The sequence below is a fragment of the Muscardinus avellanarius genome, assembly GCF_963383645.1.
Source record: "Muscardinus avellanarius genome assembly, chromosome: 1".
NCBI classification, from domain to species: Eukaryota; Metazoa; Chordata; class Mammalia; order Rodentia; family Gliridae; genus Muscardinus; species Muscardinus avellanarius.
Genome location: NC_137786.1, coordinates 66522636 through 66550012, shown reverse-complemented (window position 1 = coordinate 66550012; position 27377 = coordinate 66522636). Strand labels below are relative to the sequence as shown.

Below are 27377 nucleotides of genomic sequence, written 5' to 3'. Positions count from 1 at the left end.
GGACCTGCCTTCTAGAAAAACATCTCCATTATGCCCCATACACCCTTGCTCCACAGAGAACCAGCATCTTATTGAAAGCTCTAGTAAATTCTGAGAAGCCAAGAGCTGCCTCTGTGGTATCTGTTGAGGAGTACCCACAGGACTCTCCCTGTCCAGAGTTGTTTGCTTAAATTAAGAAACCTCATTCTCCATAAAGCCCTTGTAAAAACACCACCATAGTCCTTGAGAGGGGTACCACAGTTTATGTCACCTCTGTGCATCTAAAAGTATCCCAAAATGTTACTCTCAGCCAATTATCTTAAGCTCGGAGGAAATGGTTCACATGAGTGGCCACCTCAGACTGGAATGTAGACAGGACAGTCTCAGAGGCTAAGGGCTGGCCCGCAGAGGGAAGGTGTGGTGTGAATATGACTGTAAGGTTGCTTTCTCTCTCTCTCTCTCTCTCTCTCTCTCTCTCTCTCTCTCTCTCTCTCTCTCAGAAGGTGACAGCATGGCATGATGACACTGCGGCCTGACCCCCCCCCCCACGGCTCTTCCAGCTGCACGGTCATTAGGGCTTTCAGGATTCATGAGGCCTTGTCTATGGGTGTCATGCAGCTCTACAATTTTTTTTTAAATGCCAGAATTTTATGGGCCCCACACTGAGATGTAAATGATTTTAAATAATATTGAAAGATGAATTAACAGTATACTCGTGGGCTCCAGGGGCTGAGACCTGCTTCCCTTGGCACTTACAGTCAGAAAAACAGTCTCGTCCAGTTCCTCTGCTTCTCTCACGATGGTCTCCAGGGTGTCCTTGGCAGTGTCCATGCTCTGCAGGAAATGGACCATCTGGTCATGCAGGAACTCCATCTTCTTCTTCTTCACTTCCTCAAAGCTCTGGGCTTTCTCATCATACTGTGCCAAAACCTTCTTCATCATCTCCTCGTTCTGTTCTTCTAGCCTTTTCTCATTTTTGCTACAGTTTTCCTAGGAGGGAAAAACAAAAGCACTTCTCAATGAAACAGGAAGGGTATGCCTTCTTTATTTTTCTCCCCATCCCTATCCCTTTTATAGAATCAACCTTCGGCATCCGGATAAGAGAATCAGACATTAAGTGCACAGCCTGAATTTCCAACTACAAAACCCCTTTGCATCATTAGCTTTGCAATGGAATTAACTGTAAGAGTTACATCGAAAAGGTTTTAGATACTAGAACTCAAAAAAAAAAAAAAAAGCAGAAAAGGAAGGAAGAAGGAAGTGAGACAATTATATGTATGTGCATCTTGCCCACTTGCCTTCCCATAGATAAAACTTGAAAATGGCACCACGGCAAGTGAGGCTCCCTGGCTATCAGGTGGTGGAGAAGGGCGAGTGTCATTTTTAGCACTCCACTATTATAGTGTGTGAGAGAGAGAGAGAGAGAGAGAGAGATGCCAGGATATCAAACAGGGTCCTACATTCTCAAATGTTCTCCAGGAAGGGGGCAGCTTCAGAGAGTGGGAAAAACTGTATTGTCCGCCTAGATATACCCAGATGCCTGGCTATGCTCACTAGCAGGGCTAGTGATAAGGCAATCACATATTTACTCTCTAAAAAGGACACTTGGGGAAATGGGACAGAAAAATGCTTACCTGGTGGTCACTGATCTACAACAGAAGTAGAGGACTCATACAGCAGCCTCCTGCAGAGGCCGTGGGCCCTCTGCCACTGCTGATTGACAAGTGGGGGTGCCTGAGCCATCTATGCAAGGATGGCACATTTCTACTTAATCCCCTCACTGTGGAGGGGCAAAAGCCAGCAGCCGGGAGAGAGTGAACCCATCAAAGATGGTTATACCATGGGAGGCATTCCTGGGCCTGGGGCATTGGGCAGCCATTCAGAGAATTTCTGCAGGACCAATCCCAAAACTCTAAGGACCCTCACTTCTAATGAAACAAAACCAACAATGACAAACAATGCACACACACACACACACACACACACACACACACACCTCGATTCAGATCCTTTGATCTCAGGACCATTTATTAGTGATAAAGTAAAAGGAATAATATTAACTTACCTCAATGGTATTAAAAAAGGATTCTATCTCACTAACAAAGGCTTCAATCCTCAAGGACTTTTCTTGTAAATTTTCAAGAAATTCTGCTAATTGAACCTAAAAGATAGGAATTAAAAATATTCTTATTATGTAACATTTGGGAAAAGAATTTCAAACAGTGGGCTCCAATTCCTTATAAATATATTTGATAGAGATTTACCACATTTACTAACAAATCAATTTTGAATTATTTTTGCTGCTTCATCTAAATTGACTGTACATAATTGTGTAGGATGAACAATTAGGAGGTTTGTAAGGACTTCAAAAGAAACGATGGAAAGACAATTTAACTTCTTATACAAAAGAAAGGACTTCTTAGTAAATTGGGGAGCTAAAATTGTGCTTGTTTTAATGAACTATAGATTCATTAAATTACTATGGAGTAATTACTAAGCATTACTAAGTACTATGGACTCCATAGTACTTAGTAATGCCTCAACTTTCATACATTCTGAAATAGCAGGCTTTTTGCTAAACTAGTTCAATACACCTGCATTGGGTCTTTATATTTCATACCAATGGTCTTGGGTGTGCCTAGAACATCTCGCCCTACAAACTGTCTGTTAAGGGCACCCAAAAGCTCTGAAGACCTTCAAAGGGTTGAACTACTCAAGAGGTGACACTCAACTAGAAAACATATGGCGTGATGGGGTAGATGGTATCTACTTTACCCAGAGTTATAAACTTAGAAGTATTCTATCCTGCTAAACTTAAACAATGAAACAAAATGGCAGACCTTCGGGTATTTGATTCACTATCCTCAGAATGATGAAGATATTGCAATGATAAAGCCTCTTCGGGACCCATCCTCTACTTCCCACCACAGCCCCTACCTCCAGAACCTCCCAACCCCCAGGCTACCATCAGTGTCTCTTCCTGGGACTCTCTTCATACGCACGCCTTTTTCCTATGATACTCACTAGCTGTCGAATGTGCTTTCTCCCCTGCACTGGGGGAGACAAGCTCTAGATCATTTAAGACTCAGCCAGGCATCTGCGTTTAGAGACACGATCCTCCCCTTCCCTTTCCACCCACTGTTTCACTCCCAGAAGGTGAGTTCCTCAGCACATTGTGCTCCCAAAACTCTGAACTGATTGGGGGAGCTACAAGTCCATCTTTTTATTCCCTATTCTCACTCTCAATGATTAGCACCATTCCTTACCCAGAACAGGAGTTTAGTAAATAGAAATAAAAAAAAGGAAGGATGAAAATAAATGATGGACAAGATAAGCCATGACGATGGGGATGGACTAGGGAGGAAAAGGAGAAGCAAGGGCGCAAGTCATGTGTACATGTCCCCAGGGAGGCACGAAAACCCGCCATTAAACACTAGAGAATGTGCAAGCTACAACGCTTTTCAACTGAGTGTGTGTGTGTGTGTGTGTGTGTGTGTGTGTGTATGTGTGTGTGTGTTACTGGGGATTGAACCCAGGGGAGATCCTACCACTGAGCTACATTCCCAGCCCTTTATATTTTATTTTATTTTATTTTATTATTATTTTTTTCAAGCGTGCTCCACCAGGCTGGCTTCTCTTCCATTCCCTTCCATTCTAAATTCCTTCCCTTGATGACTTCAATTGTTGCAATGATTTCTGTGTGGGATTCTCTATTGTTGTGATCAAACCCTAGACCTGTGTATGTCATGGCTGGATGGATTTCCCTACTTAGGTCCCCATGGAGATTTCACACTCAACATGGATGGTATTAACCAATTATCATTTGAATCCTCACCTAGGTACCCAAGCCTATTCTACATGGCAGCATGTCTTACCTGCACTAATAGCTGGCGCTTGCCTCTGATCACAGCATATATCATACTTACTGAGTTGAGTCAACTTTGGAAATGTCTAAGATACTGATACATTTGGAAGAGAAAACAGTGGCATATGTTGCTCAGCAAGTTCCCATTGGTTGGGTATTAGGTCACACCCAAAGAGCAGATGACAGGACAGTGAGGTAGAGGAAGGTTGGAACAAGGGGAAGTGGACCGAGGGCTGGGTTAGAGGAGTGGCGTTAAACAGTAAAACTTACGGAGGTCAGTTCTTCTTGGTGACTTGTCTTAGAACTAGGTTTGGAAATCAAGGAGATCACTGCTTTGTGCCATTGTTTTATAAAAGTAAGATATTGCAGAATTAGAAGGACTCGTAGGGGCTTTGCTGTTTCAGCTAAACTAAAATGCTGAGATTTGAAAGGATGGCAGTACCCAGGTGAGGTTACCATGGCTACTACGAGTTTATTTATTGACAATGAAATATTTCACTTCCAAGGAACTAGAAGACTCATGTTGCAGTGGGTACATTTTCTCCTGGGTCCCAGCCCTTTATATTTTAATTTTTGAAACAAATTCTCACTAGGTTGCTGAGAGTCTTGCTATGTTGTTAAGCCTGTCCTTGAACCCACGATCTTTCTGTCTCAGCTTCCCAAGTACTGGGATTATACGATGTACACTATCAAGCCCAGCACCAACCCAGTCCTTACTTTTCATGGTTAACTACTAAAACTAAGCAAGCCTCCCTGGCTTTTTGTCAACTTGTTTCCACGTTCTCCTTCTCCTCCTTGACTATTAGAGAAGATGAAGACAAAATTTTTAAAAATACTTTTAAAGCAGGAGACATTCTATCTCTCTACTTTTTTACTTTTTAAATTGACAATATTTGGACAATTACTTTTTAGTGTCTAAAACTTGGAGATAAACAGAACATAATTAAAAAGGATGAAAAAAACCAGTCTTCTTTCTACTGACAGCGTGCAGAAGCTGTTAGTTAACAAAACCAAGTGCCATCAAAGAATGAGGAACTTTTACCAGAGCTAATGCAGCCAATGTCTGGATTTCACAAAAGAAATTGCCCCCCTCCTAATCTTCAAACATCATCCAGGGAAATGGAACGAATATCAGAAAAGTTGAGAAGGGTTCATCGGGTACAGACTAAAAATAAGCCAAGATTCTAATATGCTATCCTAGTTAATCAAAATGAGTCTGACGGTTATTTCATAATGACCTAATTGAATGGTTGTTTTGAGAATCACTACCATTAGCAGCCACTGAGTCAAGGAATATGGATACTTTCAAAAAGCATGAGCTCTAGTTTCAGATAATCCCAGTTCTGCCTCCCACGATTCTGGGCAGACCATATAACTCTCTGAGCCCATTTGGTTATCTGCAAATTGATGCTAATGACAGGGTTGTTAAGAGGATTAAAAGGCATCCTGTAAGAAGAACTTACTACAGTGCCTGGCACAGACTAGGTCAAATTTTTGTCATTATTTGCTAATTTTAAAGTCTGTCTGGCTCCTGTCTGGGAAATGGATTTAAGAGGCAAGAATAGAGAGACCATTAGAAGGATATCAGAAAATAGATGGGAGTCCAGAAGACTAAATGCTCATTTCCAACAGCATCTCTGGGAAATGGAGTATTTACAATCCCATACATAAGGACATGTGTTGGGACTAACTTTTTACATTGAACATTAGAGTTCTCTAGATAGCTTCTAAAAGAATGAAAATATTTTCCATTTCTAACATACGTTTTAGAAGCAAAAAAGAAATATGGGTATTTCCAGAACTTAAAATCCTACTGTCTTTGAGTATTTAAATAAAACTTACAATAAAATTTCTAAATGTAATATATGTATACATTTAAAGGACAATATTATAGATGATAGAAAATTAGGATATATTTTATGCTCAAAAGTGTATTTTTTTTCTCTCTTCTCCTTTTTTTTTGGGGGGGGGTGGAGGAGGTGATGCTGATACTGGAGATTAAACCCAGCCATAATGCCAGCACCCCGGCACCATTTTTTTTTTTTTGGGACAGAGTCTTGCTAAGTTACCTAGACTGGCCTTGAACTTGCAATCCTCCTGCCTCAGCCTCCCCAGTAACTGGGATTATAGGATTATGCAACCCCATCCAGCTCCTTAAAGATATATATATGTAGATAGATAGATAGATAGATATGTATATGTTTTATATATAATATTTATGCATATATTATCATATATGCATATTATATATATAATTTATGCATATATATATATATATATATATATATATATATATATATATATAATTTGTGTGTGTATTACTGGGGATTGAATCCAGGGACCTTTTACCTCTGAGCTATACTCCAAGACCTTTTTTATTTTTTTAAACTTGGAAACAGGGTCTCACTAAGTTGCAGAGGGCCTCACTAAGTAGCTGAGGCTGACCACGAAACTATCATCCTCCTGTCTAATCCTCCCAAGTACTGGTATTACAAGCATGTACCACCACATTTAGCCTTCAAAAGTGTATTTTTTAAGTTTAAAATTATTTGGCATTTTTATGCAATTAAGGACCATTGCTATAGGATAACAAGCCATCAAAGGCAGTGACCCTATTTCTTGGTATTCCCAGGACCTAGAAAAATGTCTGACACAATGTATGGAGCCAATAAGTATCTGTTGAACCAATCTTAACCAAATTCTTGATGAAGTACTCTCATTTTGCTTCCAGACTATTCTATTTAAAGATGGATATATCATATAATGATCATGTATGTGTATGAGTGTGGGGTGTGGGGGGTGCTAAGAATTGAACTCAGGGGCACTTTACCTCTGAGCTACACCACCAGCCCTTTTTATTTTTTACTTTGAAACAGGGTCTTGTCGGGGGCCATCTTAGAATGTACAGTGAGAGTATCATCTTGGATCAGCTCATTTTGAACACATGGTATCTGGCCGAGTAAGATTTGTCTGAAAGCGGACAAATTCCAAGGGACTTGGTGTAATCTCTGAGGGGCAGTCTTTGATGTCGTCTCCACCCAGTAAGGTCTAGTCCCTCCTTTCTCTAAGCTTGGCACATGCCTTACCTCAACCGATCTCTTTTATTATAATGCATGACAATTGTTAGCTTCTGTGTTTGATTAACTTGTTATGATTAACTTGTTTGATTATGATGCCTTGTCTAAGGTTTCTATAAAAATAAAGCCCTGGCTGCAGACAGGCAGGAGAATTGGGGGCCCTCCCTGGCCCTCCAATTATTAAATTCTCTTAGAATCCTTCTATCAGGATTCATGTCATTGTCATGCAAAAAAAGACTAGTGTCAGGAAGCTGCTGGAACAGTGACCTTCCATGGTAGGAACCATGGAACAATTTTCAGAAAGCTGCAGGGAGCAGCAGGCTTCCATGGCAGGAACCGTGGAACAATTATTAGTGAGCTGCATGAAGCACCAACCCTCCATGGCGGGACTAGGAAACAAGAAGCATCCACCTGAGCCACCAATAGGTCTCACTCGGTTGCTGAGAGTCTCCTACATTGCTAAGGCTGTCTTCAAAACCTGGCATCCTCCTGTCTCAGCCTCCCAAGTACTAGGATTACAGGTGTGTTCCACCACACCCAACTAACATTGGCCTTTTTTTTTTTTTTTTTTTTTTGGCGGTACTAGGGGTGGAACCCAGAGGTTTTCTACCTCCAGGCTATGCTCCCAGACCTATTTTTATATTTTATTTGGAAACAGGGTCTCACTAAGTAGCCGAGGCTGGCTTCGAACCTGTGCAATCCTCCTGTCTCAGCCTCCCAAGCACAGGGATTACAAGCGTGCGCCACCACGCCCAGCAACATTGGCCATTTTTAAAACTGGGAAAAAAAATGTAGAAAGCAAATTTAATGCATATGTATTATTATTTGTATGCCTTTAAATTGACTTACTTTAACAGCACTTATAGCTGTATCAATCGTTGAAACCTCATGATCTTTGTGGGTGCCAAACACCTTGTCCATTTCAGAAATTGGGCTTCTGCAGGTGTAGCAATATGTGTCAATCTGGGCCTTTTTCCGTTCCTTTTGTGCCTTCTCAGTTACCAGCTCTGTTGATAATTGGTCTGGTTCTGTCCTCTCTCTGTCCAACTCATCCTGTTCAACAGACACACTTGGTTCCTCCTCACTGACAAATTCATCTTTCCTGATGTGTTCAAAAGATTCGTTTCCTTGCGATAACACATCTTCAGGTGTGGATTGTGAATACATTTCTTCTGATAAAATGTCTGGACTAACCACTTCATAATTTAGGGATTCAGCAAAATCATATTCATCCTGCACAGGGCTGCTACGGGGTCTCTCTTCACATAGCTCAGGTGGGACCAGCACTTTAGGTTCTTCATGTGATGTTTCCTGAATATAAGTTGCACCAGAAGCAAGTTCTTCCTCTGGGAAGGACACTTGTACTGGGACATTCAGGTTGACCTCCGGATTTGCATTTCCTGCCTCATTACTCTGACTGCTTGGTTCGTCCACACTCTCTAGAACATGGCGAGTATCTTCAAATGGAACTGCATAGCTTATCTTCTGGGTAACTACTTGGACTTCTTCTGTGACTGGAGCTTTCCTCTGCATAGCTGTATCATCAAGGATCTCCACATGGCCTATTAAGTCTCCTTCCTGGTAAACAGTCTTTTTTTCTTCTTCCAGACTCTTCTTCTCCCCCAAAATAGTTTTTGTTTTCCCCCAAATTTCCCCATCTGCAGCTATCAGTTGATATGAATCATCCTTACCCATCACTTTTTCTTCCAGACCATGGCCTTGGTCCTTTGGAGTTGCAGATGTGTCATGGAGAATGTCATCTCTGAGTGTGTACTTCTCAAAATACATTCCTGTTCCATCATCAGTGTCAGAATTTCTGCTTGGAAATGAGGCCTCTAAATTCACACTGTCACCTTCAGAAGCTGTCTCTCCTTCCTTCTTTTTCTCTCCAACTGCCTCTTCATACAGATCCTTATATAAAAATGCAAGTGCGGGTGGCTCCTCCAGAAGCTCGGGGTTAACGGCTTTGGCCGTGGTTGGAAATATCTGGGCTCTTGACAAAACTCCTTCCTCTGCATCAAATAAAGGCATCCCGGGTGACCTGGAGTCCACAACTCGGCTGTAGTCTTTTGAATTGTCTTTATCTGCTGATTTGGGGATAACCAGAGACTTTGGTGTCTCTGAGTGAGATAATTTGGTGAGGTCCTTTTCTAGTCCATAAAAACTTTCATCCAACTTCACCAAGTCATATTCATGTTCTAGGGGACTTTCCTGTGAACTTTCTGGAAAAGAGATAGCTTCTTTCATGCCTTCCTTTGAGAATTCCTCTTCAGCAGTTAATTTCTGAGGAGCCTTCTGTTTTTCTGGGTCTGGGGAGATGTTATAATCAATCAAAGTATATTTTTCAAAATAATCCTCTTCACTGGGGACTGTGGGCTGAATAAAGGCTGAATCGCCAGTTTCTGAATCTGTGGCTATCACCGCTTTTGCTTTCTGAGTTTCCTGGTGTTCATCTACTCTCAGTGATGTGACTTTTCCATCAGGCTCTTCTAACTTGCCCTGTAATGCTTTCTGGCAAGCAGTTATCTCACTATCACCACGAAGAAATGTGGTTTTAAATGAGGCTTTCTCTTCCAAATATTCTAACTTATCTTGCATTTGTTCACTTTCTTCCTGGTCCACTGAAGGAATAAAAGCAGGAGCATGAATATTCAGTATCTCACAGCCTTCAGAAATGATACTGAAAGTGCTCTTCTGATCTTCGGAAAGTCCAGCTGGCTTGCTAGTCCCTGTAAAGTCTTCACCTTTCGCATACGTGTCTTCAGCCACCTTGGACATCTCATCAGTAGGAGCCATTTTATCAGCACTGGTGGCCGATGCATTCATTATAAATTGAGCATAGTTGTTTCTTGCTAAAGAGAGTGGTGCATCAATGGGGGCTTCCTCCACAGTCTCTGAGAGGCCCCCTGAAACAAGAACAGATTGTTTGGGCATCTCAGGAGGGTGGTCTCTAGATGTGTGGATGGTGTGGACCATCGGCCTCACTGGAGTCAATTCTGACCACGGCATTTCCTCTTTCTTCGCTGTATTAATTTCTGGAGAAACTCCTAAAGTGAGAGTTTGTGGTTTTAGGGATGACAGCAGAAGGGGTGGTGTTGCCAAGTTCTCCGTTTGATCACAAGGACGATCTAAAGTCTGTTCAGAGTCTTTAGCTGGGACTTGCTTCGTTCTTTCTTTTGTGATAGCTACTGAACTGCCTCTGGACAGCTCCAACTCTAAGAACTGCCCCCTTTCCTCTGTGTGGCCTGCTACATCCCTGATGGACTTTTCTGGTACCAAGTTTTCTTTCTGAGGAAAAGGGCGGCTATCTATGTCATCGTGAGAAGGAAGATCCACAGGACCAAAAGCGTGGGATTTTTCCACAAAAATTTTACTTTCTTCTAATGGCCATAGTTGAGTTCCTGCTGCCTTTCTTCCCCTGGTTTCTTGGTGAGCCTCTGAGAGTATTCTTTCTGGTTTTTCAGTGACCACTGCTGTTTTAATGCATGAAAATGCGTGAGTTTCAGCCAAAGAATGACCTGAAGAGAGAGCTGATTCTTCAGGCATAGACTTGGCTGCATTCAGGGGATAAGACTGAGTTTCCTGATGTTTCTTTTCTTCTGAAAATATATGTGTCTGCTTTTCTTTTTCTTCTCCTTTCTCCTCCTCAGAACCAACAACAATGCTGGGTCTTTCCTTGCGGTCCTCATTTGGATAGATGTGCCCCAGACTAGCAGCTACTTTGGAGTCTCCCAATTCCGTTGGTCTACTGGATTCATGCATCACTTGTGCCTGCCAGCTTTCTCTATTTTCTCTAAGCTCTACAGGGGGCACAGGTTCTTGCTTTTCTGCCAGCTCCTTCTTGGATGCAAAGGTATATGATCTAGTTTCTAAGTTACTTTTCTCCTCCACTGGGCTCACAGACCTGAGTCTCATTTCCTCCTCAGAACATTTCAAGGAAGCCGGTTTGAGCATTTCTTTCTTTAGTCTGTCCTCACCAAGATCAATTACACTGCCTTTTGAGTCTTCCATTGGCACAATTATTGGCTCTGGCTTTTCTGGTTCCTTTGTGATATTTTTACTTGTGAAGTCAGAGGCAGCTGATTTTGGCTGTTGTGGCTTCTTATCTACTACATCCAATGGAAAGAGTGATTTCGCTTTTTGATCGCTACTTGGCTCTTCCTTAAGAATAGAAATGTTCCACTTAGATGCAGGAGATATTTCTGGCTTCTGGTCTTTTTTACTCTCAGTAACATGAAGAGGAACAAAGTTTTTGGCTTCTTCCACAACTGATTTCTCACCAGTGGGAGAATAAGGTTGAATTCCAAGATGATCCTCACCATCAGCTGAAGTAACTGAGTCTATGTCCATTTTTTGTGAATAGTCTGGTATTTCTTTCTCCCCATAATCTTCATTAGACACCTTAGAGTTGGATTTTGACTGTTGTAAAACTTCTGAATTCGATAAAAAGATGGGTTTTTCTTTAAGGTCCTGACCTTCTTTAGCAGTTTTAAGTTTTATCTCTGGCAATGAATGATCAGTTGTTCTCTCAGTTGCCCTGACATCAGCAGGAATTGTACCTTCAGGCTCCAAAACAGGCTCTGCTTTTTCTGCAGAGGAACTTGGCTGAGTTTCCAAATCTTCCTTTTCAGCAACTTTGTTATCTGGGGTACTTGATCCAAAAAATAAACTAGACATCCACGACTTGAAAGATGAAATCCCCTTCTTCCCCTTTTCCTCGGCAAGGCCTTGCTCGGCCACCCTTGGCTTCTCAGGCAGTGTTTGTGTCACTGCAGGTGTCTCTGGGGGGTGAGGTTCTTCATGTGCTAGGATTGAGGGGACAGACTTTCCTTGCGTTGGTATTTTCACCTCAGGTGCTGGTTTCCTTCCTTCATTCGTATCATCTACAATCTTAGACGGAACCATTTTTGTTTCTTCCAGTGGTTTCTCTCCAAGTAAACGTGGTAGGCTCCTGCTTGCATCATTGTCCAGTGCAGGTTCTGTGCCTTTTGCCAGGAAATGGGCTGCTTTGACAGGAGAGGGGAGAGTCTCTGACTTCACCTGTTCTACTAGTGGGCCAGGCACTGGTATCTCAAAGGTTCTTTCAGGAGATAATTTGATTTCCTCCCAGTTTTCCTCTTGGCAGTTCCTAGAAAATTCTAGTTTTGCTTTCTCTGATATCAAATTTTCACTTCCTGTAAAAGAGTGAATCTGCTTCTCCTCTGCTATGGTTCTTTCTACATCTGCAGCTGGAACTAGAGATGTGGGTTCTTGGGCCAGGTTTGTTTCTCCCAATGAGTAAGTTTTAGTTGATAGGGTCTCTGCATTACTGCCAGAGGTATCAAGTGTAGAAAATGGTTCTTGTGATAACAAATGAGATTCTTCTGCAGAATGCTGCAAAACCTGCGTTCTATCCAACGGAACTGCCTTGAGCTGCCCTCTCCTCAGATCACTGCTGTCAGAGGAATCCAGCTGCATGGATCCTAGTATTTTTTCTTCGTGTCGATTGGCCAAATATTCTGGCTTTTCCAGCATCCAATTATCATCCTTTGGAGAAATAAAGGACTCTTGCATTTTGGTTTCCTTAATATCTACAGACTCCATTGTCATAAGTGATTTTGATTGTTCCACAGGCAAATTTTCTTTGATAAATGAAAATTGTTTAGTACCCAGATCTGGCTTATCTACAAAAGAGTTGCTCGCATCAGATAATTTAACAGCTTGATCTGAATGAGGTGCTTTTTCGGGCTTCTTTTGTTCCACGAGGAGGTCTAAAGAAGCAATTTTGGACGGTTCTGTAGCAGACACATGAGGCTCCCTATTTTCATTTCCTTCTCCTCTGCTCCTAAGCTCAGATAGGTCCTTTTCTGAAACAGAATCCCCTGATTCTATTGTAAGAGACTTCTCTGGTTTTGTACCTACAGATCCATGTTGTCTACCTAGAGCACCAGTGAATTCTGGCCCAGCATCTGGCAATTCTGGTAGTTGGTGTGGCTCATCTCTTTCCTCTGGCTTCAAATGGGACTCTGTCAAGGCTTGCCTTCTAGGCAGGAAGCCTCCTTGAGCTGCAGCAGAGGTCTCCCTTGTCTGTCTATTCTGATCATCTCTGAGGGTTGGTAAAGTCAGGGCTAAATCTTCTGATGCTAAGTCTTCAAAGTTGGGAGAAGAGTTTATCTCCTCATTGTTGCCTTCTGGGACTAGATGCTTGGGTGCAGGTGACACACTGTGTGCTGAAGAAAGTTCAGCTTCTTTCTGGATCTCACCACCGTGGTGGAGCGAAGGTACTGGTTTGGGTCCTAACACTTCTAAGACAGACCCTGAGTCCTTGCTCTCTGATGAAATCACACATTCAGAGTCAAGGGCTGTAGAAAATGAAAGACCCTGTTTGTCTGCTACTCTTGCTTCCTCAGACACATCTGGATGATGAAAAGAGGACATTTTGGATACTGGGAACCCAGGCTTAACTTCTTCGGGTTCTACCTTTGACAAAAGAGAAAGCTCTGATTCAGAGGACATGTTTGGAGTGGAATCTAATGTAATCTCCTTCTCTGCTTCTGACCAAGCTGAACTTTTGGATAAAGACATTTCCATGTGAGAAGCATTTTTTATTGCTACCTTTTCCGCTTCTTTAAGAACTGTAGACTCATTTATAGACATTATGACTGGTGGCAAACCCCTTCCTAGTTCACCCTCTCCTACTTTTGTTAAGACTGAATGCTCTTCAGGGGTGACCAGAGATGAATCTGTTGAGATTTCTTCTTTTACCAATTTGGTTAAGTTTGAATCAAGCTTAGATGCAGGTGTTGTGGTCGTAAAGGAGCCGGGTTCTATTTCCTTCTTTATTTCTTCTGACAAAGCTGAAAATATTGGTGCTCGTTCAACTTCCTTTCCTACTCCTGATGAGTCTGAATGAAGCTCTCTGGGTGTACTTGTTATCTTGGAATCGCATTTCACTTCCGTTTTCACTCCAGATAAAACCTCAGATCTAGATATAGATGCTTCCTTTAGAAGTAAAGATGGTTTTACTACTTCAGGCTCATCCTCTGACAACATTCTCTGTTCTAGTTCAGAAGCCACAGTTGGAGATAAATTGGGTTTAGCATTCTCCTTTGGCTCATTTACCAAATCAGGAAAAGCTGAATATTTTATCCCCGACCCTGGAACATTTGGAGGCTGAGGCTCCAGTTTTTGATCCTGTGATACATGTGCTGTAGCTACTTGAGAATCAGGCACAGTTTCTTCCTTTCTGACTTTTGGCAAAGCCATCTGTTCATCTGCAACTTTTAGAGAGAGTGTCGCTTTGGGTTCCTGCTCTTTCTTAATTGCATTGATGGAATTGGGTGAAACTGGATATTGAGGTGCAGGCGAACCCAGTTTGGTTTCTTCTTTTGCCACCAATGATGGTGCAGGTGAAGGAGCTGGTGTTGTAGTTGTGGATGGACTTATCTTCATTTCTCTCTTTTCTGATGCACTGGTTGAATATGGTGAAACCAAATCTTCAGGCTCAGGCTCTACAGATGCTTGAGTTTTCCGGTGCTGTTCCAAAATGAGATATTCTGATACAGAGGTTGAGATTATCGGATGATCTGGCTCAATTTCTGTTTTGTCTGCTTTACTGGCTGATTGTGGCAGCTGGCTTGTGTCTTCAGGTGCAGACAGGAAAGGAAGAGGTTCAACTTTTTGCTTCTGTAATGAATCAAAATGCTCAGGTACAGGTGTCACAGCTGTTGACCCAAACTCTTCTTCATCTGCTTCTGAAAAGTAGGAATGTCCCGAAGCAGATGTTGGGCTTAATAGAGCATCCAGCTCAGTCTCATTTGTCTCCGTGTCTGGGGTTTTATATGGTGGAATTGAAACTTGTGACGCTGAGTCTGGGGAAAAAAGCTCAGTTTCTTCTGTGTCTTCATCTGACAGAATGGTGTGTTCAGATGGTGATGTTAAACACATAGGAGAATCATGCTCAAATCTTCTTTTCTCTGCTTCCTGAGTTGCGTAGGGTGAAAATGAGAATTCTGACGCAAAGGCAGAATCTGGAGAGAAAGGTCCAATGTCTTCTTGTTCTTGTTCTGATAAATTCATGGGTGAGGAGGCACCCTTTAGATTTAGAGGGGATCTTTGGGTAATTTCTTCCTCCTGGGACTCTGATGTTGCATATGGTGGTCCTGAAAACTCAGAAGCAGATGTAGAAGAGGGTGAATACCACCCTGTTTCTATAGCCTCTTCTTCTGACAGGCCCACAAGTTCAGATGGGGAGGCTGGAAGCAGTGGGGCCTGACACTCAGAAGTCACCTCAGCTGTACGTGAAGGGAGAGAGTGCTCAGGTGCAGAGGCCACATCTGGGGAATGCGGTCCAGTGTCTTTCTTCTCTTCTGACAGAGTCCTGTGCTCAGAAACACCTTTTGAATTGAATTGAGATACATCATCAATTATTTTCCTTTGGGATTCCTGGGTTGCCTTTGGTGGAACTGCACCTTTGGAAATTAGTTTGGGATCTGGTGTGAAACGCTCTCTGCCTAGCTCCTCTTCCTCTGACGGGACCACGTGTTCCGATGCGGCAGCAGAAGAGAGTGGTGACTGGCATTCAGGAGTCTTCTCAGTTGGGCATGGTGAGAGAGAGCGCTCCAACGCAGAGACTGCAGTGGGGGAAGATGAGCCGGTGTCTTCCTTCTCTACTTCTGACAGAACCCTGTGCTCAGAAATACCTTTTGATTTTAATTGGGACTTGTGGTCAATTGCTTTCTTCAGTGACTCTTGTGTCTCATGTGATGGGATGGAATATTCAGAAGTAGACGTGGAATCTGGTGTGTAACGTCCACTTTCTGAGGCCTCATCTGATAGGACTGTGGGTTCTGAGGTAACTGTTGGAAACAGCAGGCCCTGGAATCCAGGACTCTTCCCAATAGCAGGTGGCGAAAGAGAGAGCTCAGACTCAGAGTCTGCAGCTGGGGAATAGGGCTCAAATGCCTCAGCCTCTTCTTCTGACAAAAATGCATGTTCAGATGTGGCTTTCATACTGGATGGAGAAACAGGCTCAACTTCTTGCTTTGCTGGTTCAAGTTTCAAATCCTGCTGGACTGAATACTCCGATACAAAAGCAGAATCTGTGGAAACAGACTCATTTTCCTCTCTTTCTTCCTCCGACAAAGTGACACGTTCAGGTGTTGCTGTTGTCCGTAATGGCAGAATGGGCTCATCTTCTTCTTTGTGCTCCACTTCAGGGGACAAACGTGGTGGGAAGGGCTTTTCAAAAACTAACGGGCTTTCTGGGTAATCAAGTTCTATGATCTCTTCTGCTAAATTTGAACCTTCAGCTTCAGGAGTAGCATCTGATGGTAGTGAAGTTTCTATTTCTTCTTTATCTGGTTCTTGTAGCACTAAAGGTTCAGGAGGTGAAATGGATGGCTCAGCCACATGTTCTTCCTTCTCTCCTTGGACACTGGGAAGAGAAGAGGTCAGGTGTGCAGAAACTGGTTCTGCCCTTTCTAGTGAAGTCAGATCTAGTTCCTCCTTTCCTGGTTCAAGCCCTTCCTGGATCGATGGTGTCAGACCCAATAGGCCTGTCTCCAGAGAATCCTTCTCTGCCACTAGGGAAGCGGGATGGTCTGCAGAATCCAGGTCTTCCTCCCGTAACTCTTCCAATAAAGCTGGTGAGACTGCAGAATCATTCTCTGAAGTTACAGTTCTTTGTGAATCAGGCTCAAATTCTTCCTTTGCTGTTTCCAAGAACACAGTTGCAGGTGTATCGGGTGGAAGAGAGGAAGACTCCATTGCATGGGATTCTGCTTCCTCACCCGGCTCTCTGGGCACTGACCATGGTGGCCTGGGCTGTGCCTCTTGTTCCACTGTGTCATTATTTGAATAAGAGGAAACTGTATGCTTGGTGGTAGATGTGGCATTTAGGGGGGAATCAGAGTAAATTTTCTTTTGATTTTCGTGACCAAATAAGGATGTGGAGGCCTTTGATCCTTTAGAGAGGGCACTTCTCCAGGGTGGAGCAAGCTCTTTTACTTTCTCATCTTCTAAGTTTTGGGCTATTGGTTTACCTGTTTTGGAAACTATGTTAGAATCATGATTGTCTGGCTCTAGACTAATGAACGCATCCTTGCCTCTCCTGTAATGTATTTCTTTGATTACATAACCCTTTGGCAATGTCCCATAAAATTGTAGAGGAATTAGTTCTTCTTTAACCGAATTAAACATCTTAATTTTATATTGTACTGTTCCTATATAGACTGGCCTTATCACCAATGGCTTGTGTTCTTTGTATATTGCCCCAGTAATAGGAGGTGTATTTGAGGTGGTCTTCTTTTTTCTTGTTTTATCATAAATGTCAGATAATAACTTCTCTTTCTCGGTATTTAATACCTGGCTTTCTGAGATTAAAGAACTGTCTTTTTTGTTTGCTGGAACATTTTGAAATTCCAAAGAATTTCTTTTTTTGCTGCCTTTCCGATGCAATGATGGTGAACCATGCTTCGATTTATGAGATCTTTTCCGGGCCTTTTTAACCTCATCCACAATGAAGGAAACATTTCCTGGAGGAGAATTCACAGATGACCCCTCTGGACTATACACACCAGAAGTGTGACTTTCCTCTGAGGCCCAAGGAGTAGAAGATCTACTTGAATTGGTCTCCCAGGTGATTCCACTATCTTCCCGTTGAACTGTCACCATGGAAAAGGAGGGGTCAGATATGATACACTCTTGCTTGGTCTTGCCCTCTTCTTCATCCTGGTCTGATAACCTATAGCAAGTAATAAGAGCAACAATTATATATTATTACAGTAATAAAATTTGTCTATTTTATTTTATTTTAGTTTTTGTAAGTACTGGGGATGGAACTCAAGGGCATTCTACCTCCAAGCTACACCTCCCAGCCCTATTCTTTATTCTTTATTTTGAAACAGGGTCTCACTAAGTTATGGAGGTCCTCACTAAGTAGCTGAGGCTGATCAAGAACCCACAATCCTCCTGTCTCAGGTTCCCAAGAACTGGGATGAACAAACACGTACCACCATGCCCAGCTTCTGTTAATTATTGGAATAATAAGTAAATAAATTTTAGTAGATAAAGAATTAATGTGAAGTTAAAATACAGAGATCAATGTTGTCATCTACATCAAAAATAGGGCTATATATTGCATCAAATTAAGTTAAAGTGGTGGCACATGCCTATAATTCCAGTACTTGGGAAGCTGAGATAGGATTGCAGATTCAAGGCCAGCCTTGGTGACCTAGCAAGACCCTGTTTCAAAATAAAAATGAAAAAGACTGGGGTATAGTGCCAAGGTAGAATGCCTCTGGGATCAATCCAAAGTACTAAATAAAATAAAATAAAAAAGAAAAGTTAGAAATTAAAGTCAAGACACTAAATACAATAACACACTCTAGGCCAGAATGACTCAAGATCCCTCAAACTCAAGAAAAGCTAAAACTGAGTTCAACATCTTCCCCCATCAAGGTTCACCTCCTGATCACCAGTCACTGAGGCCCAATCCTCATCATGAGTCCTGCGCCTGTGCCCTCTCTGTAACCTCTGTGGTCAAGCAGTTGCTCTCTGTACCGTCCCCCTCCTAAACTACTGCTCTCCGTGTCTCACTGGTCAGCTTTGCCTCTTCCCTGCCTCTTCCCAGACTGTCTTTACTAAACATTTCCATCATGCTACTCCCTGCTCAAAAATCTTAGTTAACTTCTCACACCTACAGAAAAAAGAATTATATATAAGTCCTTAGCTCTCTGATCCCTATCTGACATTATTTCCAAATACTCACATCCCTTCTACCTCTGTGGTTAACTTGGTCCCAGAAGATTATAACAGAGCTGAAAGTCTCTGTCACTTAGTGATGATGTAGCTGTCCCAATGTAACTCAATGCATTTCTCACATATTTATGGTGATGCTGGTGGAAATAAATCTACCGAGCTGCCGGTTGTATAAACATAGAACACATGCAATTGTACTTACCCATGAGAATAAACTATGTTGGTGGTTCGTGTATTTACCGTGTTATGCTTTTTATCATTAGTTTAGAGTATTCTTCTACATAAAAAAAAAAAAGTCTACAGCAGGGTGTGGTGCTGCACACCTGTATTCTCAGTACTTGGGTGGCTGAGACCAAAGGATCACAGGTTCAAAGCCATTAGAAAGCAATTTAGAAAGGTCCTCATAAACCTAGTTAAGATTCTGTTTCAAAGAAAAAAAAATTATGGCTGAAGGTGTAGCTCAGAGGTAGAACACCCCTAGATTCAATCCCTAGTATCAGAAAAAAAAGGGGGGGGAGGAAAAGGAGGAAAAAAAATGAAAAGGAGAAAAAAATTTACTGTAAAACCATGTGCCACATTACCTCAGCAGCAGCCTCTTACATTGTGTGTCTACTGCATATTTTGAATGCATCAGGAGGCCACATGCAGTTTGACCTCTACTATCTAGGCTATGATGTCTACACAATGATTAAAACTGCCAAAAGACGCACTTCTCAGAATTTATCTCTGTCATTTGGTGACGTATGACCATATGTATTTTGCTGTCCAGTAAATATGGCATGGAACTCTGAGTCATGATTTTAAAATAATGGGTCGTTGACTACAAGAGAGATCACAAACATTGGCATCCTCAAGCACTTCATTTCCTACTCGGTAAAACAAGGATAATAGCAGAACCTGCCTCCTGGGTTTGTGGTGAGGATTGCATTTGTTAATCCTTAAGAAATGCCATGAAAATGTGCCTGGCATAAAGTTAGTGGTAAAAAAATAAATAAATGTTATCTGTAGTTTGGCCTTCCATACAATCCTTGGAGTAGACATTGGAGAAGGCTGGGCTTGGTCATTTTCAACTGCTCCAGATGTTTGGAAAGGCTGTCCTTGTGGACTGCTGGCTTTGGCTGCCCCATCGTTTGCCACTGGGCCCATGTCTCAGGCTAGGTAGCCTTCTTCTCTGGCTCTTTCCTCTATCCCTTCCCTCCTCTGTGCTCATCATGCTGTTCCTCCACCAAGAATGCTTCTTCCACTCATACTCCACTTCAGCATATCTAAGTTCACCTGCCTTTCAGGGCTTAGTTTAGAGCCTCTGCCATTACCATGTTTGACCAGTTAAGCATTCATGGGTGCCATTGCTCCAGAAATATCAGGTTGAAAATTCAAACCCCAAATATTCTTTTTTTTTTCTAGGAATATGGCTACAATTTAAGATGAATCCAAACTATCAGCTGGCTTTTTCCTCTCTACAACAATAAAAATAGAAAACTCTCTATGTCAAATACAGCACAAGTATTAAATGAAGGTGCTCTTTTTAAAAGACACATGGTTAGCCAGGCATGGTGGTGCATGCTTATAATCTCAGTATTTGGGAGGCTGAGACTAGAGAATCACAGATTTGCAGCCAGACTGGCTACTTAATGAGGCCCTCTGCAACTTAGTGAGACCCTGTTTCAAAATAAAGAATAAAAAATCAAGGCTGGAGGTACAGCTCGGAGGTAGAATGCCCCTGAGTTCAATCCCCAGTACAGGAAAAAAAAAAAAAAAGAACACATAGTTAGAATTTAGGTTCCTTATCAACCATGTATAATCATCAGTCAGTGCTTATATCAGTGGTTCTTAACTCAGAAACACTTTAGAAACACCTGTGAGGAACTGTTTTAAAATATTGAACCACTCCATATCCCTCTGCACAGACTCTGATTCAAATGTATGAAGGTAGGACTGGGGATGTCGCCCAGTGGTAGAGTACTTGCCTAGCCCGTGTGAGGTCCTGAGTTGATCCCTTGCACCAAAAAAGGGGGATCAGGGGGCCAGATTAACAGAGCATTGCTGTGTTTTTATGCTTTAGAAGTTTCCAGGGGATTTCACAGTGGCCTACTCCTAGCTCTGAAACATAAATGTTAAATACCTTTCTTACTCTGAACCCTTCCCAGTATATTAGGTTTGGCAGAGGACCAGGACCGCAAGTTCTTGCAGGTACACTTCACTCCGCTTGGTTAAACTTCAGAGTCCTCCAGACTGGGAATGTATTTCAGTGGTAGACTGCTTGCTAGCATGCACGAGGCTCAGGATTCCATCCCCAGCACCACAGAAACAAAAAAGAAAGAAAGAAAAACAAAACCTCAGAGCCCCCCTGCAGTCTAGTGAGAAGGAGATCTGGACATGCTGAGATCTTGATCCGAACTCTGAGCTCCCGGCACAGCCAGGTGGAGCCTGGCAGCCAGAGCCCCAGCCAGTGCTAGCCAGCAGGCAGCCTCCACCATTCACCGCCGCCGTGTGCTGTAAATAATAGCATGCTCTCTGCACACCAGGGGAGCGAGGACTGGGAAGCAATGGAAACAACTAGTTTCTCCATTTTCCTGGCAACTCTGCTCTCCCTCATTTGTTTTGGTGTTAAGCTACTAAACTTAATTAGTAATTAATCGTGGTCTTGGACCGAATCTTACTTGGAACTGTTTTTTTAGGCTTTCCCAAATCTAATTAACATGATTTTTCATAATTTTCAATTCATACTACTCCTCTCCTTTTCGTGTCACTTAACAGAAATAGGATGAAATTAAAACTTAAGGTTATGACTTGCATCTGGGAAGTTAGCATTTAGAATGCCTGTGACCGTAGCAGCATTATAAAAGCAATTATAAATTCAATTTAGAGTTCATTATTGGTTGTAAATTCAGTGTACCCAACCAAAGACGTTTTTCATTACTAGCTGGAATGAGTTCGGGAGGGCTGAGCAGAGAACCCGATGGTGTCAGGCAGAGCCCCACGGGGTGGAGTCGCTCAGCCAGTCATCTGCTTATTTGTTCACTCGTTATTTCTGCATTTAAGACACTTTTTAAGTGTAGACAGTAGTGATACAAACATGAAGACACGGAACCTTCTTTTAAGAAATCCAGATCTGTTATATGCATATATGAATGTATCTCTGTAAATCTCACAAGTGTACAATTCTGATGCATCGATAAAAGTAGAAGAAATCCAAATCCAATGGGGAGACAGATCTAAACATCTCAATATAGTACGGTAAGTACTAGCTCAGAGGACAGGCAAAATCCAATGAGGACAGAAAGAAGGGAAAACTTCACAGAAGGTACTTGAGTTGGTTTGTAGAACAAATAGGAGTTTTCCAAATGGATGAGGAGAGGAGGTGATATGAGGAGAGGAAGTCATTCTTGGAAAAGGCCGTAGAATATGCAAAATATACACGTGAATGAACAGTCTGGCTCACTGAGAGACAAAGCCGAGTGGCAGCCAAGAGGAATCAGAGGATGACGAGATCAGCTTGTGGAAAGCCATGGCCCCAGATTTCATACCACACTCCATCCAAAGAAACAATACTAACAGAAGGGGATGCTCCTCACACAGTCCATAAATGCTCCCAGGATTTTCTTACTCAGCAACACGGTGTTCGCATCTATGTATATACCAGCTTTCCATAGTTAAAGATACTGGCTATTAGATCATCTCATCCGTTCTCTTCTAATAGCATTCTCACAAAGGAACCTTATTATTTCTTGGCTCCCCGTGTAGGTTTATCTAAAGGAGGGAAATGAGACAAATCTAATGATTCCTCTCATATCCACCTTCCATAACCGGGTAAGAAAAAAAAAAAGGGGGTTCAGCAGGTTTGAGTTTGAGTTCGAACTCAGTGCTAGAGCTCTCGACTAGCTTATGTGAGGCCCTACGTTCGCTCCCCCGCAGCACAGAAAAAACAAAAAAAAAATTTGTGCTCCTGAAAAGGACCTATGTCTCATAGTTTTTTAGAAATTTATTATATGTCAACTAAGTTAGACTTATTAGTTGTGTTATTCAAGTCTTTCTTTATCCTTAGTAACACCTTTTGTCTGCTTCTTCTACACCAAGAGATATGTGTTAAATGTCCTACTACAATTACAGATTTGTCTCTCCTTTTAGTTCTGTAAATATTTGATTTATATGTTTCAAAACAATATTAATAGATATAAATAATTTTGGAAGTTATATCATCCTAAAAATTTTAACTTTTAACCATAACAAAACATCCTTTTATTTCTAAGTAATGATTTTTTTTGCCTAAAGTATCAAAATATCGATAGTAGTAAAGCTTTGCTTTGATATTTTTTGGGTTTTTTTGTTTTGTTTTGTTTGGGTACTGGGTATTGAACCCAGGGGCATTCTACCTCTGGGCTACACCCCTAGCCCTTTTTATATTAAAACAGGGTCTTCCCACTAAGTTGCTAAGGATCTTCCTAAGTGCTGGGTGGACTTCAAACCTGCTCTCCTCCTGTTTCTGCCTTCCAGGTACTGGGAGTACAGGTATGCACCACCACACCCAGCTCGCTGTGATTAACAAAAGTATGCCATCTATCTCTTGGCTAATGTTTAAATAGAGTATCTTCTCTTTATTTTTACTTTTACCCTTTATATGTCCTTATATTTTAGATAGGTCTGTTATAGACAGATATTATTATTTTAAAAATATCCTCTGCGCCGGGCGTGGTGGCGCACGCTTGTAATCCCCGCGCTTGGAAGGCGGAGACAGGAGGATCGCGCAGGTTCGAAGCCAGCCGCGCGCGCTGGTTTAGGAGACCCTGTTTCTAAATAAAAATATAAAAATAGGTCTGGGAGTGTAGCCCAGAGGTAGAAGGGCTTCCAGGAACCCCAGTACCACCAAAAAAATAAAAAAATAATATCCTCTGCCGGGCGTGGTGGCCCGATTATACTTGTAATCCCCATGCTTGGGAGGCGGAGACAGGAGGATCGCGCTGGTTCAGAGCCAGCCTCGCTGGCTTAAGAGACCCTGTTTCCAAAATAAAAAATATAAAATAGGTCTGGGAGTGTAGCCCGGAGGGAGAAGGGCTTCCAGGAACCCCAGTACCACCAAAAAATAAAAAATAAAAAAATAAAAAAATAAAAAAAAAATCCTTTGACAATCCAAATGGAGCATTTAATCTGTTTAAATTTAATATAATTGCCAATGTATTTGGAGTTAAATTTGCTTCCTTAGCCAGGCGTGGTGGCACACACTTGTAATCCCAGAATTCAGGAGGCTGAGACGAGAGGATCCCAGTTCACGGACAACCTCTGCCTCTTAGTGAGGCCCTCTGCAACGCACTGACACCCGGTTTCAAAATAAAGAATAAATAAAAATTCAAAAATAGGGCAAGGGGTGTAGCTCCAAGGTTGAATGTCCCTGGTTTCCATCCCCAGAAGTGAAAAAAAAAAAAAAGAAGAAGAAAGAAAGAAAGAAAGAAAGAAAGAAAGAAAGAAAGAAATTGCTACCTTATTATTTGTTTCCTATTTGAACTACCTATTTTATGTTCCTTTTTCTCTTCTTTCTCTTCTCATTTTGGATTAAATATTTTTATTATTCCATATCTTCCTCTATTAGCTTGTCGGCTACATTCTTTTTTACTCTTCTTTTAGCAAATGGTCCTAAAAATAACAATATGCACCCTTGACTAATTGATGTTTAACATAAATTAGTATTCTTACTTCTTTCTAGACAATATTAAGTACCATAAATTACTTTACTTTCAATTTACATGTCATTATAAGTACATATTTTAAGTCTATAATTTTTGTGTGCACGGTACTGGGGATGTAACTCAAGGACATTCTACCTCCAAGCTACACTCCCAGCCCAATATTATTATTTTATTTTGAAACAGGGTCTCTCACTAAGTTGCAGAGAGCCTAAGTTGCTACGGTTGGCCTCAATTCTGTAAGCCTCCTGTCTCAGCCTCCTAAGTATTGGGTTTAGAAGCATGCGCCTTCACACCCAGGCTTCTAGAAATGTATTTAAGTTTCACGTAACATAATTTACTTTTACTGTTTAAATTCTTCATTTTGACTTAGATTTACCTAGATACCAAACTTTTTATTGTGCTTTATTCCTTTCCGCTTCTCTGAGATTTCATCTGGAATCATTTTCCTCCTCCCTAAAGAATTCCCTTTTAGTATTTCCTCTGGTATAAATTTTCTGGTGACAAACTCTCACTACTTTTTCTACTAAAAGTCTTTTATATCTTCATTCTTGAAAAAAATTAGGAGTATAAAATTCAAGACTGGTAGGTATTTTCTCACAGCACTTCAAAACATCCTGGCGTCTCTCACTCTGGAGATGGCCTGAATTCTTCCTGAATGGGTATTTCTTGCTTTTCTAAACAAGCCTTTGTGCCTCCAGGGGGAGGGAAGAATATATATATATATATATATATATATATATATATATATATATATATATATATATATACATACATATATATATATATTTTATAAATGTATATATAATCGTGCCATTGTTTTTTGTCATCCACTATTTCAGTTTATAAGCTGTCAGTGTAACTGCAGTTTCTTTGAGGTAACCTGAACCTTTTCCTCTACTAACCCCCAACTATTTTGGGAATCTGACTGTCTTTAGTTTTCAGAGTTTACTCTTACATGCTTAGGTATCTTATTCTACTTACAGTTTATATGGTTTCTTGAATTGGTAGATTAATACTTTCATCATTTTTGAGACATTCTCAAATATCCTCTCTATTCAAACACTGCTTCTGCCCCAATGCCCCTCTTTGCTTCCGATATTCCAATTTTTCATAAATTAGCACTGCGCACTATATCCCACCTGTCCCTTCTTTGGTTGTTTTGTCCAACCCGTCATCTAGTATGCTACATCTGTATTCAACTGGGTCTAAACTGCTTCCTAAAATCATCAATGTGCAATTTTTTGTTATTCTATTTTCAGTTCTAGAATTTTCATTGTTTTAACTGTTTCCAATCCCATGACAAAGTTCTCAGTCTTGTCTTTTCTTTCCATGTCCCCATCCCTATAAATAAGCCTTACATAAACATCACCCTTCCCTTTCCATAGCAGTCCGGCTAGGCCTACAATAAGCATTACTCTTTGTGAGACGAGAGCTTAAAGAATTGGGTGCGCTCTACTACTCCATGTCTAAGTTTTCCTGAATAAAATAACATATTTGCATTGTGTGTCCAGATATTCTTATCTGCAATTGTTAAACTAATACTCTATTTGTATGCTTATTTTTATCAGTAGTACTAGTCTAAATCAGTTCTCAAAAGATGAATTTTATTAAATGTACTTAAAATATAATCTCCGACATTCCAAAATGAAGGATCATGTCTGGACTATGATGAGTATGTCAAAAATCCTTGTGTTTCACACTGATTCCTGAGCACTTTCCCTAGGAACATCTTCTGTCTCTTTTTCTTCATTCCATGTTAGCTCTTAGGGATTATTATGTCATTGAAATTAAATATTAACAATCATGAATGAAAGAAACTTATAATTTTATATTTCTCATTTTATAAATGAGAAAACAAGAAAGAGTGAATAGATGTGTCCAAATTGAAAATTTGAAGAGAAATAGCTAGCCATCGAAGTGGAGCTACCACAATAATAAGTTCCCTCTTTTCATCATCAATATCTTTGTTTTGAATTAAACTCCCATTTATTCCTTTAAAAAAACTATACTTCTGAAAAAAGTGAAATTTCTCAAACATTCTTATCAAACATTAAGATGTATAACCATCATACTTTATTTCTATTGGTATCAAGATTTATATTCTAAGAACTGGTAGTTCCTTTCTCTGAACAGCAGTTAAAGCAACATTAAAGTTCTTTGTAGGAATATAATTATGAATAATACATTATATTTGCATTGTGCCTAATTCTACTCTCAAGAAATCACAGTGTACTAACAGGAAGTGCTTCAAACAAGAGAAGGTAATGGGCAGTTTTTTCCAACTAAATCTTTTTAAATGCATTAAATATCAACTTTTATAACATAAAAATGGGGAAGTGACATATGATCCTACTTATATTACAAGTTTTGAAAAATGTTCTTTAAAGCATAAAATACCAAACTTGCTTATAAGTTTACAATACAAATTGGAGTTTTATGTGGGTCTTTAAAAAAATAATGTGTTCTTAAAAACATAGTAACTCTACAATTTTTTGCCAAGGATCAATTTAATATTCATGTCTTTAGCAAGAAAAAATATCATAAGCATTGCCAAATAAAGCAAACATAAAAATAGCTATGATTAAAAAGTTTTTAAGCCACTAGGAAGATAAGAAAAAAGTCTATGAAACCTCAAATTAAAAAAAAATTTATTATGCTTCATCATTAGGCCATAATAGGAAGTTCTCATTTTATGGATATACCAGAAACTATTCAGGTTCATTGTAGATGGAAAGAACAAGTATTTGACTTTCACAGTGACCAGACCTTTCAGAATCCCTCTACTCTCTGAAGCCTAGTAGTGCTCTCCTTTATAAAATCTGTGACCAGGCCTTACACTACGTTACTTACTGTTTCTTTCCTTTGAGACCAGCTCATATATCAGCTTCTCCGTGTCATTGTTACTGATTCTACAAGCCAAAGTATTTTTTCTCCTCAAAACTTCTAGAATCTTAATTAATCTCCTCCTATGGCATTTGCCACTCTAGACCTTTTTTTTTTTTAACATATAAAGCCCAGCTTACTTACTGTGAGCAA

At 40.9% G+C, this 27377-nt stretch overlaps 1 protein-coding gene across 1 annotated transcript in view; it reads right to left on the bottom strand.

Annotated features, from left to right (window-relative positions):
- Positions 1-27377, bottom strand: part of CMYA5 (cardiomyopathy associated 5) — a gene marked incomplete at both ends in the record, with an annotated part of 94907 nt that overhangs the window by 35503 nt on the left and 32027 nt on the right. Inside the window, 4 exons of the mRNA XM_080712395.1 lie at positions 736-969; positions 2045-2140; positions 7771-15296; positions 15603-17644. Of these exons, the coding sequence (XP_080568521.1) occupies positions 736-969; positions 2045-2140; positions 7771-15296; positions 15603-17644 (9898 nt within the window). The remainder of the gene's footprint in view (positions 1-735; positions 970-2044; positions 2141-7770; positions 15297-15602; positions 17645-27377) is intronic.